The following is a 16,243-nucleotide window of genomic DNA, read 5'->3' on the forward strand; positions in this document are numbered from 1 at the left end:
TCACAAAGCTGGATGTGTGTAGAAGCCTGGTTTTGTTAAATCATAGATTATACTGAATAATCTCAAATCTGATCACATTTACTAAGAGTGTTCATTGTTCAGTATATATGTAGCTAGCTAAACATTCCAATGCTGGTCTCCAGACAGATTGACAGCTTGATAAAACTTCAGATTATCCAGTTGCAGCATACAAGCACTTACCATTAAAGTTACACAAATCCAGGTGCCTTATTAAAGATGTTAGAAACCATTACTATACTGGTTACAGTAATGATGTACACAGTGGAACCTCTCTTAAAGGACTTTCCCTGTAAAGGACGCTACACATAATTAACCTCCCAATATAAAAGGAAGTTACTGAAGTTCCTATAGACCTTTACCAATACAATTTTACCTCTAAAAAAGACAATGTATTTATAACAGTCAAAATCAGTTGGTCCCACAGTGTCCGTTTTAAAAAAGAGGTTCAACTGTATACGGGTACCCACATGAACTCGTAACTTGAAATATAATGGAAAAACATGACACATAATAAGTAGATGATCCATTGTAACGTAATTCTCTTAACGAAAATAGTTTAATCAGAATTTTTTTCATCATTATTTATGGAGATGTGTTCAGGAGGTAATCTCTTCACCTCAGAGGATTTAGGTAGTCCAAAACTACCCAATATTATCAGTACAGCAATTATTGCGATGATGTCATACATGAAGTGATGATTGAAAGGCCAACTGTATCCTAGCAACAACTAATAGGATCACAGCATGTCATACTATATCTTACCATTTTCCTCACTCCAGGAAAATAATGGAGCTCCTATTAATGGTCCAATACTTCTACCAATAGCTATCAGTGATTGTCCAATACCATTGACTGTACCCCTTGTAGCTGGCTGTATATGGGGGTAGTGATTACACAACTCATGACATAAACTATACTCACCAGAGCAGAGTTACCTACCATTACACAGATGCTGGTGAAACCGGTCAACCTGTTTATGAGAATAATATATAACGATTGGCTGTTGCTAAGGACACACCTCCCAACAGTGACCATCCCCAGTATCCAGGATACTGTCAGCCACACCCTCAATGGAATATGATTAATAGAATTGATTCTTGCAGAAGATGTCAAATGTGAGTCACGACAACTGTCGTTGTCATTGGTTAGATTATTAGCCAATGAAAATTCAGTATTACAATCCACTGAATTACAGTCTAAATGTTTACTAACATCACCATGGTAACCACTGGTAAAGTTGTCTCCAAAGAAGGTAGCAAATGTCCACAATTGATAAACTGCATTATCACCATATTTAATCATTTGTGTACTGTTTACTGAGGTAGTTATCATGTATGTAAAATTGCTGTGATTTGATTGGCTAGTTCGAATAGGTCCACTAATTTGATTGCTGAGAGGTAACAGGACACAGCTAATTCCAAACACAATCATTCCCAGTCTAAAACTGTATCTGTATCCTAATAGTTTGGCAACTTGAGGGTATACCAGTGCCTACAGTGTGTAGATAAGATGTTACTATTTAGGTGAGTAATCCAGTTAACTAAAAAAATTCACGTCACACCAACATGACCAGTGGGTACATATATTTTGGAACTTACTCCATGGTGTGAAAAAATGTGATCCTTTGATGGTAAAAAAATCGTACTGTAACAATAATTTGCAAGATGTGCCAGCAAAATTATTACACATTATATTCATTAAAAATATGATCTGAGTACAGATGTGCAAAAGTTAAAATCATTGTTCAGCACATGTTCAGCACGTGTATTCAATACTGGAGCAAGGTATTTGTTCAATAATAAAATAGATAATTTCATCCATTGTGGCAAGGTCAAAAACAAAGTTTTTTTTTATAATTATTAAGTAGACTGTAGTAGCACATTTATTCAGTTTGTGCTGCAGAAGAACTATCATTTATTAGTCCAGATATACTAGTGCTCTCATAACCGTAGTATTCATTTTCATCATGAGGTATTGTCCTGGTAACTTTAATGGCTATATCACATAATCGAAATTCCGGATATTACTTAGTGTAACACGAGGCAAGACATAGTTGTGTTACAATGACTTGGGTGAAAGAGGGTCCTACAGACCTTCAGCACTTGTGCTATAAAGCATAAAGTTTAAAAAAAGACAGTTTTATCAAAACCAGATCACATTTTACAGTCCAAATAGTTCCATGAAACAATACCAAAACATACAACACAACAAGTATAATTCTAGGAAACTTTTTGATAGATTTATGAAACATACTGCAAGGGGTGGGTGCATGGAGTGCTGAAGCATCCCAAAATTTTACTATGTGCTAGCTAGAAAGCTAGTAGACAATAACGCAATGAAAGAACAAGAAGGAAAGAGATGTAGGAATTAACAAGAGGGAATTAAAAATTATATTTCAGGGGTAAAACCACTAAAAGTGCCATAAGAACAATCAACTACTCCAACAGATCATCCACCATTAAATCTCTACAAACTACTAGTAGTACGAATATTAAGTTGGATTAGGGATCGAAGAAAAAGTAGTAGAACAAAGGAATAGCTAAAAAGTAGTGAAACAAGAAAGCTGCCTATAACTATACCTGCAGATATACTGTTAATCCCTAAACTTCAGTCTATACCCATGACTGAATTAGAGAGTAAATGATCACTAGTGTATCTGCAGGTAACTAGCTATGGGCAGCTTTCTTGTTTCACTACTTTTTAGCTATTCCATTGTTCCACTACCTTTTTTGTTTAATTCCTAATCCAACTAAAACTCCTAATTTTTCCTTCTACTTGTTACTTTTAAATTAACTAATGAACCCGAGCATACCAGCATCAAAGGTATGCCATAATATCAAGAGTCCATAATATTAATCTTGCATCTTAACGTGTGCACCAACAATCAATTACTGAAATGTGAAGTAGCCATTACTCTTCTTCTTCAGCTATGTTTCGCCCGTTACAAAGTGTTACACATGAAGAACAACACGAGAAGTATCTCCGCAATCAGTCCAGTTGCTATGGAAAATACAGGCGATAAGTGTGACAGTCAGCCACAGGGAAGCCATATCACACTACCATGAATTGACACTTTAACATTGTCAGTGAAAATACAAAAAGGAGGACAAAGATAAGTCCACGACTTGTGCATTGTACGTACTGTAGTATGCCTAAAGGCTAAAGCAACATCTAGTGTTGAAAAAATCTCACCTGTGGCCTTAGCTGGTATCAAGTTATGGTTGTTTGAAGGCATCAGTATGGTAGTAAGTCAGTAGAAAATTTTGTTAATACTAGCAACTTATCAGAAGCATTATTGGCCACTCTGAAGACACATTTGGGCTTGTCAAAATGCCACGAACACATTGTGAGGTTAGTGTAGGGTAGTCTCGCATGGCCAGACTGCTATCTCGCCTCCTCTTTTTCTTTTGTGACATCATTGGTCGACGAGATAGGGTCTGGTGAATTAGTGTTGACAAAGTTGTAAATTTCCATTGAAATCTGATGGATTTGTTTTCATTGGCAGAACATAAATTTTATTGCAAAACTTCAAATGGGGCTGATACTGTTCCACGTATGGCTAAGTAGCATTTCCCCGGCAGGAACAGCAAAAAACTGTGGTAACTAACTGTGGTAACTATTCGCCCGTGAACGTAACTTGTCAATGCTAATTCACCAGATCCTATCTCGCCAATTTTTATGATAAGACATGAAGAGCATGTAGTGTTTATGCTGAAATTAAATCTCTTGTTCTTTACCTGCACATTGCTATCTCACCATTGTGCCAACTTCCAATTGCTTATAGAAAATTCTGTATCTTTTATGTACCATGAATTATAAATTCCTCCTGAAAAGCTATTCTATCTTTTTTAGTTGTAGTTACAAACTTGATGTATACTTGATGTATACTTGATGTATACTTGATGTATAGTTGGGTTCACATGCTTTCTTCTAACCAGCCCACAGCCGGCCAAAGGTCAGCTGCGGGGCATGTGCCTGGTTACTGTAATTGTTTTGAAAAAGTGTGTGTGCGTATGTGTGTGAGTCTGTGTCAATTCGTCCATGTGAGCAAACAGTTTTGTGTCAAAAGCAGCCTTCATATGTGAAATGAAGGCTACATAGAACCAGTTTAAACCTTTCCGGTAAGTAAGCTATTGCTGTGAGGTGGTTTATTTATGCCAGCTTCAAAAATGGGTAAAGTGAGTCTTTCACAACAGGCTATAAGGGTGTAAAACAACCAAATACAATGTGTCTGGCTTTGTGGGCTACCTGAAATATGAATCTCTTCAGAGCATACCCCATACACGCAAACAAAAAAGAAGGGCAGTCTCAAGGCTTTCTCAAAGCAATTCGTGTGAGAAAAACATGACAGATACACTGTATATAATACAGTACTTCTGTGTGTAATTTGCAGTTTAAAGTGGTTTGTTAGTTATCCTTCCTTAACATTAGGGCTGAGCGATACTACCGTTTTAGCAATATATCGCGATATTTTGAAAGTATCGATATCGCGATATTTTGTTATTAACTATCGTGATACCATGCCTGTACATTATTGTCATTAAAATCCATTTGCTATGCTGTATTAGGCTCAAGAATCCTTTAAGTCATAACCTGGTTACCCCTGCAGAGAGGTGTGAACACCATAACATAACTTCAAAGCATGTGTTACAATAACTGTTACTGTAAACAAGGATGACAGTGGCTAGTTTGATGCTACTTTTAAAGACTTCCTGCAGGAATACTGAGGAATACACTATGTAGCACCAGCTATGATTGACATATTTGTAAGTATCGTGAACTATTCGGTATCGTGAATAGTGGCTTTAGTATCGATCGTGATACTAAAATGGCAGTATCGCTCAGCTCTACTTAACAGTGCATAGCAATGTAATTACCGAATTATGAAATACACTAAATTATAGTATTTACAAATTTAATTATCTATAAACTAAATTATATATATGCTTGATTAATATTATTGCCTATTTAGTCAGAATGGGATAGTATTAACTGTATGGGTACCTGGTTTTTAGGTAGCATAGCATCAATTTGTTGCAACTAAAACAACATTAATTCTAAACATCTGTTAAAGTATACAGCTAGGGTGGGGGCTATGCCCTAACTTGATCAAGCTCTACACACCATCTCGCTTTAAAACAAACAAAATGTGAACACTGTATATTACTTTTGTCATTAGGCCTGAGCCTATTATGCTCTAAATTTTACCTATTATTCTTTCCAGAATTTCCCCAAAAATTCTCCTATTATTCTTTTCGTTATTCTTGTATCCAGCCTATTATTCCATAATTATTCTCATTTAGTATATATCTGTCGCTATAGTTGCTTAGTTTTCAAGATGCTGCTATAAGTAGTTTTGTCCGAATTATTAATGACCATATGTGAAGCATTCCGCCTTACATATCATTTTTCTATCCATAATAGTTACAGCAGACTTAGAATAGCTATCTATAGTAATAATTCAAGTGTATTTAACTATTAGTATATAATAATATGCTGTAACTACTGCATAGTTACTAAGCTAGATAGATTATAATGATCAAAGACTTGAAGAAGATATACTGGACTACTGGTATAAGATGTACAAGTTTCAGAATTGCAGATAATCATGCAGTTAAATCCCAGATGCTGGCTGCAGATTATTAACATGAAACGATATGACTGTTCTATTGGAGCATTTGAGCGTTCTATTAAAGTATATCGATCTATTAGAGGCTACTCAGCTCCTTTCGGCCAGCATTCTTGTCAGCTTTATTAGTTTGTATCATTTGTAGTATTTTAGCTCTTTCTCCAGGTAATCAAGAAGAGACACGCCCCCTAATTCCACCAATCATTCCCGTGGTCGTCTGATTATTCTAAAATTATGCCTGTAACTATCCTATAATTCCGGAATTATTCTCACGAAAATGGTGACCTATTATTCTCAAGATTATGCCGGCATAATAGGTGCAGGCCCATTTGTCATTAATATATGTACTTTCCAGGGGTGTAGGCAGGGAAGGTTCAGATGGTTTGGGTGAACCTAGTCTGAGGCGGGCGCTTATAATCTCTAATCGATAAGCGCCGTGGGAGAAATAGTGGTCTGGCTGTGCGAGACTAGGGTGAACCCCCCTTTCAGTGGCAAAAAATATATATAAATTTAAATTGCATCAACTTATAACCTTGGAACTCTCCAGTGGGTATACCCACTGCCCCCTGAGATCAAATTGTACTAAAGGTGAATCAATGATGAAACAAAGCAATTGTATAGGGTGTATCACGTGAGCAATTGTGCACGTGATACCTGGTGGGAACGGTGGAGATCTGATTGTAAAAATGGTGGAGATTAGTTGAAGGGCAACAGCTGCAGTTATCATGATATACACATGTCAGGTTAGTATAAAGTATTGAACATGATATATTTACACTGTAAATGTCTGTTTAGTGCAGCCAATATTTAGTGTCATGAAGTGAGCACATGATGTCTCAAATGTATTGGAGTACAAGCCAGTCTAGTGACGAGTTGAGAGAACGATGATAAAATTTGTGCTCACAATGATGTTTTGCCAACAAAAGGAGCTCAGGAGTGGATCCCGGACTAGGGCGGTGTGCTAGAAGATTAAAGTTGGGAATCAGTATGCTATCCAGAAGTGAAGATTAATTAGTTTCACTAATAATACAGTAGGATTATAGTGTTCATTAGCTGCATAAACAGCAGTGTAGGTTTCAGCTAGATAGATGTGCACACAACAAACTTTAATGTCACTGCTTAAGGGAATAAGGGCAGATTTTGTCTATGCATAATTTTCATCTAGAAACTGGCTGTAGAGGAATACACTGGGAATTTTCACTTTATTCTACTTCCAAACTTTGTTCGAACCCCCTTCCAAAATTTCCTGGCTATGTCCCTGCTTTCAACAATTAGAAGAATCATTATCACTCTTAAATTCCAGATTTCCAAAGGAGATGCTTTACACAGATATTCTCAACATCAAACTGGATTGTTGATATTGGCTTTATGCATTGACTGGTTGGTGCTTAGTGATGAAAACAAGTTTTATCAGTACATTTTCTTGCTCTAAGTTAATAACAATTTCTGCAGTATTTTATGAGCCATAGCCAAACATCATTGCTGTACAAGAGCACTTGCTATTTCAGGGTGATACTTATATTTACTTACCAGGTAAAATATCTGTATGAAAGCTGCGATACATAGAAACACACCAATAATATTATCACCAATATCATATCCACCTTCACGATGACTAGTAACCATGAGAAGGGGAAATAACTATTAATAGATCACATGATTCACTTTGTTCTAAAAATAGCACTGACCTCATAAATGATGATGACAGTAAATCCCATTGTAGCATATATGGTAATAGTCAGGAAGACTCTTCGGTCCTTCATCAGGTTTGCCATCATAGTCAACTTGTTACGTACCCTCATAACCAGTGTGTTCAGTTTCTTATCACGTCTATTAAATTGGTTATATTAACATGACAGGAATATTGCACATTAAAACACTCTCACTACAGATATACGTAGCATAAGTGACAAATATCACCTTTATGGAATAGTGTTAGTGCATCTAACAGCATTAAAAATACAACAAGAAAACACTTAACGGCTGGATATTGAACTCGAAGAAAATTTCCAATACCTAATTTTTGGTCTGCTTGCCAGCCTGACCACAGTCACAAGACTAGAGGCCAACAAAGCAGTGCACAGCCACCATTCACATCACAATAACAAACTCATGGGTGACATATGCCTTTTCAGGTTTCAACAAGTGTCTGTCTTCTGTACTTTGTCTTTCCTCCTATTTTCAACTGCATGGTTGATGTCTTCTTCATGCAGTTTTGTGGTAGAAAACAAGACATGGAATTACTTTCCCTTAATCTACTGCGTAACTCAGCAGCAAGATTAAGAGAGACACAATAAGCACACAGCTAGCCGTGTGTGCCTTTATCCTTGAAAACAACAAAATTAAGGGTTAGCTTGGTACCATCAGCCTTGCTGTGAGGAATTGTTTGAGTGAATTTGTGAGTTGTGCAGCTGTCACATTCGTGTGATTTAATGAAAGATTTGTCATCGAGCAAAGTCAATATAATTTACATATGCTTTTTTTCAAGGTAAGTATTGGCTGGTTGCAAAGGTTCATGAAAGAGTCTATTCCTTCGAAGGATGACTCTGTGCCAAACAGACCCTGCATGCAGATTGTATTCCTAAGTATATAATTTGTATTCGTTCACTACAGCCACATCAATATAGTACTAAGACAGTAATATATTTGCAATAGATGAAACAGCATGTTGGATGGACATGCTATCAGAAACAACTGGTCTCTAGCCTTATGCCCAGCATCATGCATTTGTCTTTGCTTAGATTTTTCTTTCTTTTATAATGCAAAAAGTTGTTACACTGTTCTCTTGGTGAAACTCCCTGGCTGCTTCCCTGTAGACTTTTTCAGCAGTTTTAATCATCTTAAACTTAGCAAGTATGACTTGTGATAAGACATCATTGTAGACTATATATTTAGCAGCTGTTACAAGTTTATACAAGTAATAGCTGCATTTAGTACCCCCAGTGTGATGACTGGTCTAGTATCTTGACCAGTCATCACACTGTGAACAAGATACTAGACCAGTCATCACACTGTGATCAAGATACTAGACCAGTCATCACATTGTGATCAAGATACTAGACCAGTCATCACACTGTGATAATATCCTAATAGAACAATCATACACCCTTTTGTGCTCTAATTAATGTTTTTCTTGAGCACAATAGGCAAGGAAAAACAGAACGCTGGAAAGAAAAATAGCGCAACTGACTACAGTGTATATTCAAATAAACATTACAATGGTACGCACTTGCAGACATGTGATCCCAGTAATGGTTTGAGATGGTCTCCCTCCTCATCAGTAACTTCAACACTGGTTGTTATGCTGATTGCATCACTTGTTACCACGGAGCTGTCATCTTCCAATGATGTTTTCTTCTTTAGCGTCTTCTCAAGGAACAAGATAGCAACTGTAGGAGTAAGGTGGCCATACATAAACAAGCAACCCAAAATTGTTACAGTTCTTGAGAAATAATATCAAATTTGTAATACTTGTGAAATACTTATGAGAAGTGACATATTACCAGATTTGTAACCCATAGCTACATTATGGAGTAATAGTGTTACTTAATCATTGATAATTTGGCTTGTAATAGTTCTGTTTTCGTATTTAATTATCTAGTTTTTTTCGCTTGTTTCTAGTACCTATATGTCTTGTTTTTTTGTATTTAGTGACTGTATGTGTTGTATTTTGTATTTAGTGACTGTATGTGTTGTATTTTGTATTTAGTGACTGTATGTGTTGTATTTTGTATTTAGTGACTGTATGTGTTGTTACCACTCCTGCAAGGAAGAATGGCTTAGCCGATTGCAAGGAGTTAAAACAATACATCAAATCAAATCAGTGATTTTATACCAACTATCAACTACGTACATTACAACCATCAACAATGTGGAACTATTACTCAACTATCTGTACAGAATTCAGAAGAAAACAACTGGCTAATTATATCATCATCTCTCTCAAAATTTGTAATGCACTAGTAACTATACTACTTCCCAGATTTGAAATATGATGCAAGAGTGAATCTTGCAATAGTTACTTCTTGTAAAATGATGATGCCCACTCACCAACTAAACTGATCACAATAAACTAACACCCACAATCAATCCTTACCAACAAGACTGATCACACTAACTGCTACCCCAACCATACATGGTAACAAATATGGGAACTGACAGAAGAAAGGAACATCAAGAAATGGATACTTGTTAGCTGGACGAGCTAGGAATCCTCCAGTCAATGAACCCTGTAATGTGCATAGTAGTAAATAGGGGTGGATCATGTGATCAGCTTACTATTAGTCTTGCAAATCCATTCATGGTAGCCATTGATGCAAATCCTTTAGCTTGATTGGTGTCATCACATATCTAGTAATGAAATAAGTCATAAGGAGATAGTTACACAGCATCACATAACTGATAACACACCTCAGAGATATAGGTCTTTGAAATCCCCATTATTCCATCCAGAAGTCCTAGTAATACACGTGCACACAGTGCCCACACAAAATTCACACTGAAGCCAAATAAAGTGAAACTGATGATTGTGCCAGTAATGCTTAGCAGCATTGCTCGCCTGTTGGGGAATACCCTATCATAGTTAATCACATGATCTACCAGTCATACCTACGACCAATGACATCAGCCAACCATCCCCACTATAATGGATCACATGATCATTCCCACATAATAATATTACTGCTCACCATTAGACTACCAGCAAAATTGCCAATATAGTAAGCACTACCAAGAAATCCTGCCTTCTTACCAATCTCAGTACGACCAAGCTCAGGAAAGAAGTCACTGATCATGAATGGTAGGAATGGGAAGATTAAGAGCACCACTGAAATGAATATTATAATCTACATAAAAACCACTACCTCCTCCTCACCATACTGATCAGCAAACATCACCAGAGATATCACAGCTACCTACACAATGACACTAGTGTACCATACAATGTGTAGCCAAGTTAGTGGGTATTTAATTGTCATACATTTCATGATGAAGCAAATATAATGCATTTGTAGATGACAGTAGCTAATCTCATAAAACCGACCCTGTCACAGTGTCTTTCGTGATGCCTACAAACTACTAAGGCCATATATAGACCACTCATTGTTTATACCTCCAGTAGCTGCATGTGGCTAGAGATTGGTAGTAATATGCAATGATTATCACAATGAATTGTTATATCTAATTGTTGCCCCCTTATGATATCTTGTGATTGAACTGCACACAAAATTTGTGTGGCAGTCAATCGGTGGAATGACCAAAAAAGTTGCTTCGTCTGCCCACGCTTCTAAAGCGCCAAGTCTGGGCCATCTATGACTCGTTGGGGGATGACCAGACAGATACGTACTAATATTTGAAAGAAGCAATCCCAGAGGATGACAAAATGGTATATCACATGAGAAACTATTGAGAAGACAAATACAAGAAAACAAAAGCATAGATGAGTTGGCTAGCAATATTGAGAAATTGTTAGACCAAGGGCTACCTGCTGCAGTTAGGGATTCTGAACTTTGATTTCATTTTATGAACTTGCTACCTGAAAAAATATTCCTTTACAACAGAAGGTAAAGTTTGTGAAAACAATGGCAATAAAGCCTGAGCTTCATTTGATTTATGAGAGAGTGGAGGCATTAGAAACAGTAAACCAACAAAAGCCGATAGAAGTCAGCCAAATAACCAAAATGGAGGAAACTCTGCAAGCAATGTCTCAACAATTCTGTGAGCCACGTGGCCAGAGTGCTGGAGTCAGGGAAACCCCACCAACCTGTCGAGCAGGTAGCACCGCGAGTGCTCATACAACAGAATGCATACCTGCAATCTCGTAATACACAATTCATTACTGGAAGAGTTGGAACACAGATGATGGTAGATTCGGGTGCTTCTTGTTCAGTGCTGTCCAATACACACATCCCAATTAAAGACATTCAATGAGCACACAAAATGGTTGGGTATTACCTTCCAACTGGTGTAGTCCAGAGTGATGTTACGTTTGGAGACTTAAAACGTACTCACTCACACATTAATTTGTTGCTGTTGTAGACAACTTTTCAATGCCTGTCCTGGGATGTGACTTCCTCAGGGTTTCGTCATTAACTTTACAAATTGCACTGTGAGTATATTTGACCTTCAAGGACTCCATTTAAACTTACAGCTGACAAGAACCACATTCAAGTCTTGTAATACATTAACTGTTGATGATGAACTACCAGAAGCCACTTTCTCAACCATCACACACCACTGACCTACCCAATGATGTACACCCAGACTAGTAGCAAGTTGCAGATGATCACAAGCTACTATTCACACAACAACTGACAGTTGCTGAACACTACATTGATACAGGTGACGCTATCCCTGTAAGAGTACCACCTTGTCCCATTCCCTTCCATTACACAGAAACAGCTAGAAGACATGGTGAAAGAAAGCATGATAAGACCCAGCAATAGTCTTCCAGCTGTGTACGTGACTAAGAGTAATGAAGAAATAAGGATTTGTGTAGATTCTGTGCAACTGAACTGGCTGACTAAGAAGGACTCATATCCTGTACCACATGCAAAAGGTCCTCAGAAAAAGTAGCAGGCAAAAGTCTATTCTCAAACCTTGACCTCAGAAGCGCCTACTGGCAATTTCAGATGAACAGCTACTCCATACAAAAGACTACTTTCTGCCCAGGACCGGCTACAGCCTTTGGGAGTTCACAGTGATGCCATAAGGACTTACCAAACATACCAACGTGGCCTGGATGATGTCCTTTGTGACTGTAAGTTCTGTGTGGACAATTACAGAGATACGTATTCTGGTGATATGGGGTCACACATATGAGACCTCCAGGTAGTTTTGAGTAAACTAAAAACTACTGGCTTCACACTGCGCATGTTTGGCAAGAGCTCAGTTACACACCTAGGCATCAGCAAGTGTTTCACCCACAGAGAGAACTGTGTTAGTAGCTGACTGGTCAGTTCCCAGTGTTGGGCTGGTACTTTTAAAAAGTAATATATTACTTATTACTCATTACTGCCACCATAGCTGCCACTGCGATGAAACACATTACAGCTGTATACTACTTCAGTTTAAAAGTAACTAGTAATGTTTAAAAGTAACAAGTAATGTTTAAAAGTAACTAGTAATGTTTAAAAGTATCTAGTAATGTTTAAAAGTAACTAGTAATGTTTAAAAGTAACTAGTAATGTTATATTACACAATGTATAAAGGTACTTTGTTAGGTAATAATATTGACATCAACACATCAGAAGGCTTTTGACAATCTTAAACATGTTCTTGTCTCTCTTTCCATTCTAGATCACCCCCTGACAAATTTGTGCTTATCACAGATGCCCCTGAAGTAGGTCTGGGTGCAGTTCTGTCAACATGACGAGGCACTGTGGTAGAATATACAAGCAGGTCACTCACATCTGCTGAAAGGAAATAAGTACAATCGCTAAGAAAGAGTGCTTGACAATTGTTTGGGCAACTCATAGATTCTGACACTACACTATATCTAGATATGCGATGCTGGCTTGAACACACTGGGCACTAGAATTGCGTGCTAATGAATTCACAGTTAAGCATTGTCCTGGAGTAGAGAATGTAGATGTTGAGGCCACTCCAACCAGATTCATTATTTCCCATTTCATTGAGGCCAAAACTGCATGTTCGTTATTATTATCTATTGCTATATATTAATTTTCAACCTGCAAAAACAGTTATAAGAGGTAAAACTACAGTATAAACTACAGTATAAACTACAGGTATAAACTACAGTATAAACTAAGAGTATGAATACAGTAAAAGCTTATTATAAGTGGGTTGTGAATCTTAATAAGGTTATTGCTAAAAATAGTACCTGTATGCAGCTGCTATGCAATCATGTAATAAGTGAAATTCTTTACATGTAGGTGTGAATGGGAAACACAATGGATCATCTTAGAGTTAATCTCGCTAGCTAGCCTGTATTTATCTTGTCATTTGGTCAGAAACAGGTCAGGTACCATGTCCAATAGCTACTCTTTAACCTCTGTTAATTAAATGACCTGTTAATGGATTATGAATATCATTACTATATCTGTTAAGAGTGTATTTATATGACTGCTTCTCCAATAACACTTGAGTTGAGCTAGTAAGGTTAACCAACTCAATTACTGATCTATCGAAAACTTGGCCTGCCAGGTGACCAAGTTGTCTATTTTCCTGACCAACTGACAAAAGAAATAAATACAGGATAGCTGGCGAGACTATCTTAGACCACTCCAAATAAATTTTCTGTTTCCTGTCCACCACCCACATCTGTTTACTGCCAGCTGTAAGTTCCATTATTCTGTATTCTTGTGGTTTTTCTTGTATACTGTACAGGCTCAGTAAAATTGATATTGTAAGTTTGTCCGTTCCAGAGTTGGGGATAACGCGTTACAAATGTAACGCGAATGTAATGCGTTACGTAATAATATTACTTTTACTGTAACGAGTAATATAATGCGTTACATGACAAAGTAGCGAGTAATATGTAACGGATATTACATCCGGAAATTGTAATGAATGTAATGCATTACTTCCTTTTAAGGCGCATTGTATCCAGGCACGTGATTGATTGCATTTTGGGTCCAGACAAGACTGGAGATAGCGCCATAGGCATGGACAAAGAATGATAGTGTATGGGGAGTGCCCTTGAGGCCAACAAAGTATGTATTTGCATAGGGCTGAACTACACCAGAGAAACACGCGTTTCGCTGGTGTCACTTGTGGTTGTAGGCTGGTAGCTTGTATTTAGAAGGTTGGACTTACTTTATAGTTTGTAACAAACAAAATATTATTATTAGTTACAGCCCTCAGAGTAGCGAGTAATATGTAACTCGGTACTTTTTTCAGTAAGTAATATGTAACTGTAGCGCACTACAAAGTAACAAGTAATATGTAATAGTTACATTTTTAGTGTAACGACCCCAACTCTGGTCAGTTCATGTGTTAGTATGGCTACTAAGTTGGCACAAATTCACGTTTGTGTATTCCTGCTATGTACAACATAAGGCAGCATAAACTGAATTATTAGCTTCTCATCCTCCAATAGCAGTGTGGGAGGGCAGGTTTTTATTTTTTTAACTAACTAGATAACTGAACTAACTAGCTAAAATGATTCAGAATGCAATTTTCTTAGACTGCTCTAGCAAGGTACCAACTATAAAAGGTGCTGATTGGCCTCCCTTAACCACCAGTGGTGCAAAAAATCCTTGATGTGGTAAGGAAAACAGCAATGCAGGCAGGGATGAGAAAAGTTTATGGTACAAGATGAAAATGTTGATTAGGTAGTTTGCAATGGTTTTGCCCAGGTAAATAATGACTTGAAATGCTGCCAATTTTGTAATGGAAATGGACTGCCTGTCCACCTGAGAGGAGAACGAGAATTTATTTGGAGTGGCCCACTCAATAATAAGTGACTTCTATCCATGGTTTGTGATGTAGTTGCACCTTGAAACTAGGGAGGGGAAGTATTTGCTAAACCTATACGAAATTTTAACCGACTGCTCTATTAGAGTATTAATTTTATGACTTAATCTTTCGCGCATGACCACAAGCATGCAATTAAATATAAATTGAGTGGACCCACCCTAGAACCGTTCACTATAAATTGCCCATGTGTTTAATCATGCTACTGCATGGTGCAGCGCATCTAGCTAGCAAGGTTCGCGGAGGTTGATATGGGTGTTATTACTGTTACCTTTGCTTTAGGCAATGGAGTAGTTCTAATAACTTGATCGTCCGGTTTAGCAGCTCCATCCACTTCTTCCTTCCTTTGTGTTTGGTTCATTGTCGTCTGCAAAAAGCGAGCTGGCAATCATCATAGCCTATAAGCTCCACCTGGCGCGCTGAAATAATTACTTTTTGGCGCTTATTTGGCTTGCTACGCGACTCGCTATACAGGCCCGTAGCCAGGGGGGGTTCGGGGGGTTCTGAAGAACCGCCCTCTTGGAAAAAAGGTCCACAATTTCAGTAAAAAGGTCCACAATTTTAGCATAAAGGTCCATAATTTAACCAAAAAGATCCACAATTTTAGTATACAAGTCCAAATTTTCAGGAGCAAAAGTCCATTAGCTACAGTTTACTAGATAGCACTAATAAGAAGCTAAATTAAGTGCTCCAGGTAACTTATTCAGTGCTTGTATTATATGCAATGCAAGATCGAGATACTCTAATAGAGCAGTCAACCACTCTAATAGAACAACCACTCTAATAGAACAGTCACGATTACATTTTCTTTTAAAAGCTACTTAATTTACATGTAGATTGTCTAAACCGAGCTTTCATTAAAATGTAAGATTTTGGTAGAAAAGCCTCTCCATACAGAGCCCACGAATAGCACCCATACTTCAACTCCATGCAATGTGTAAATTTCATTGTTTAAGACACCCTTTGTTCTGCTCCACTGCCCCTGTTGATCATGGCAGAGTGCTCAATCTTTCCCATTCTTATTCACTGTGACATTCCAATATATTATATTTAGATACATGCATGTGCAGATGGTATACAGTAGCAGTATAGAAATATTTTTCCAGATATCATCCATACAGCTGGTCTTCAGCTTACCTAAAAAATTGTTATTTATTG

At 37.4% G+C, this 16,243-nt stretch overlaps 1 protein-coding gene across 1 annotated transcript; it reads right to left on the reverse strand.

Moving 5' to 3' along the window:
- Positions 1-497: 497 nt before the first annotated feature.
- LOC136252627 (uncharacterized) lies at positions 498-15,511 on the reverse strand. The gene is made up of 14 exons (XM_066045143.1): positions 15,357-15,511; positions 10,524-10,563; positions 10,339-10,475; positions 10,259-10,290; positions 10,061-10,208; positions 9,929-10,000; positions 9,747-9,879; positions 8,880-9,039; positions 7,339-7,480; positions 7,181-7,291; positions 1,040-1,512; positions 943-991; positions 784-892; positions 498-738 (listed from the first exon to the last, which is right to left on the reverse strand). The coding sequence occupies exons 1-14, from the start codon at positions 15,444-15,446 to the stop codon at positions 578-580; spliced, it is 1,857 nt and encodes a 618-aa protein (XP_065901215.1). The 5' UTR covers positions 15,447-15,511; the 3' UTR covers positions 498-577.
- Between the last annotated feature and the right edge of the window lie 732 nt (positions 15,512-16,243).

The sequence above is a fragment of the Dysidea avara genome, chromosome 4, assembly GCF_963678975.1.
Source record: "Dysidea avara chromosome 4, odDysAvar1.4, whole genome shotgun sequence".
NCBI classification, from domain to species: domain Eukaryota; kingdom Metazoa; phylum Porifera; class Demospongiae; order Dictyoceratida; family Dysideidae; genus Dysidea; species Dysidea avara.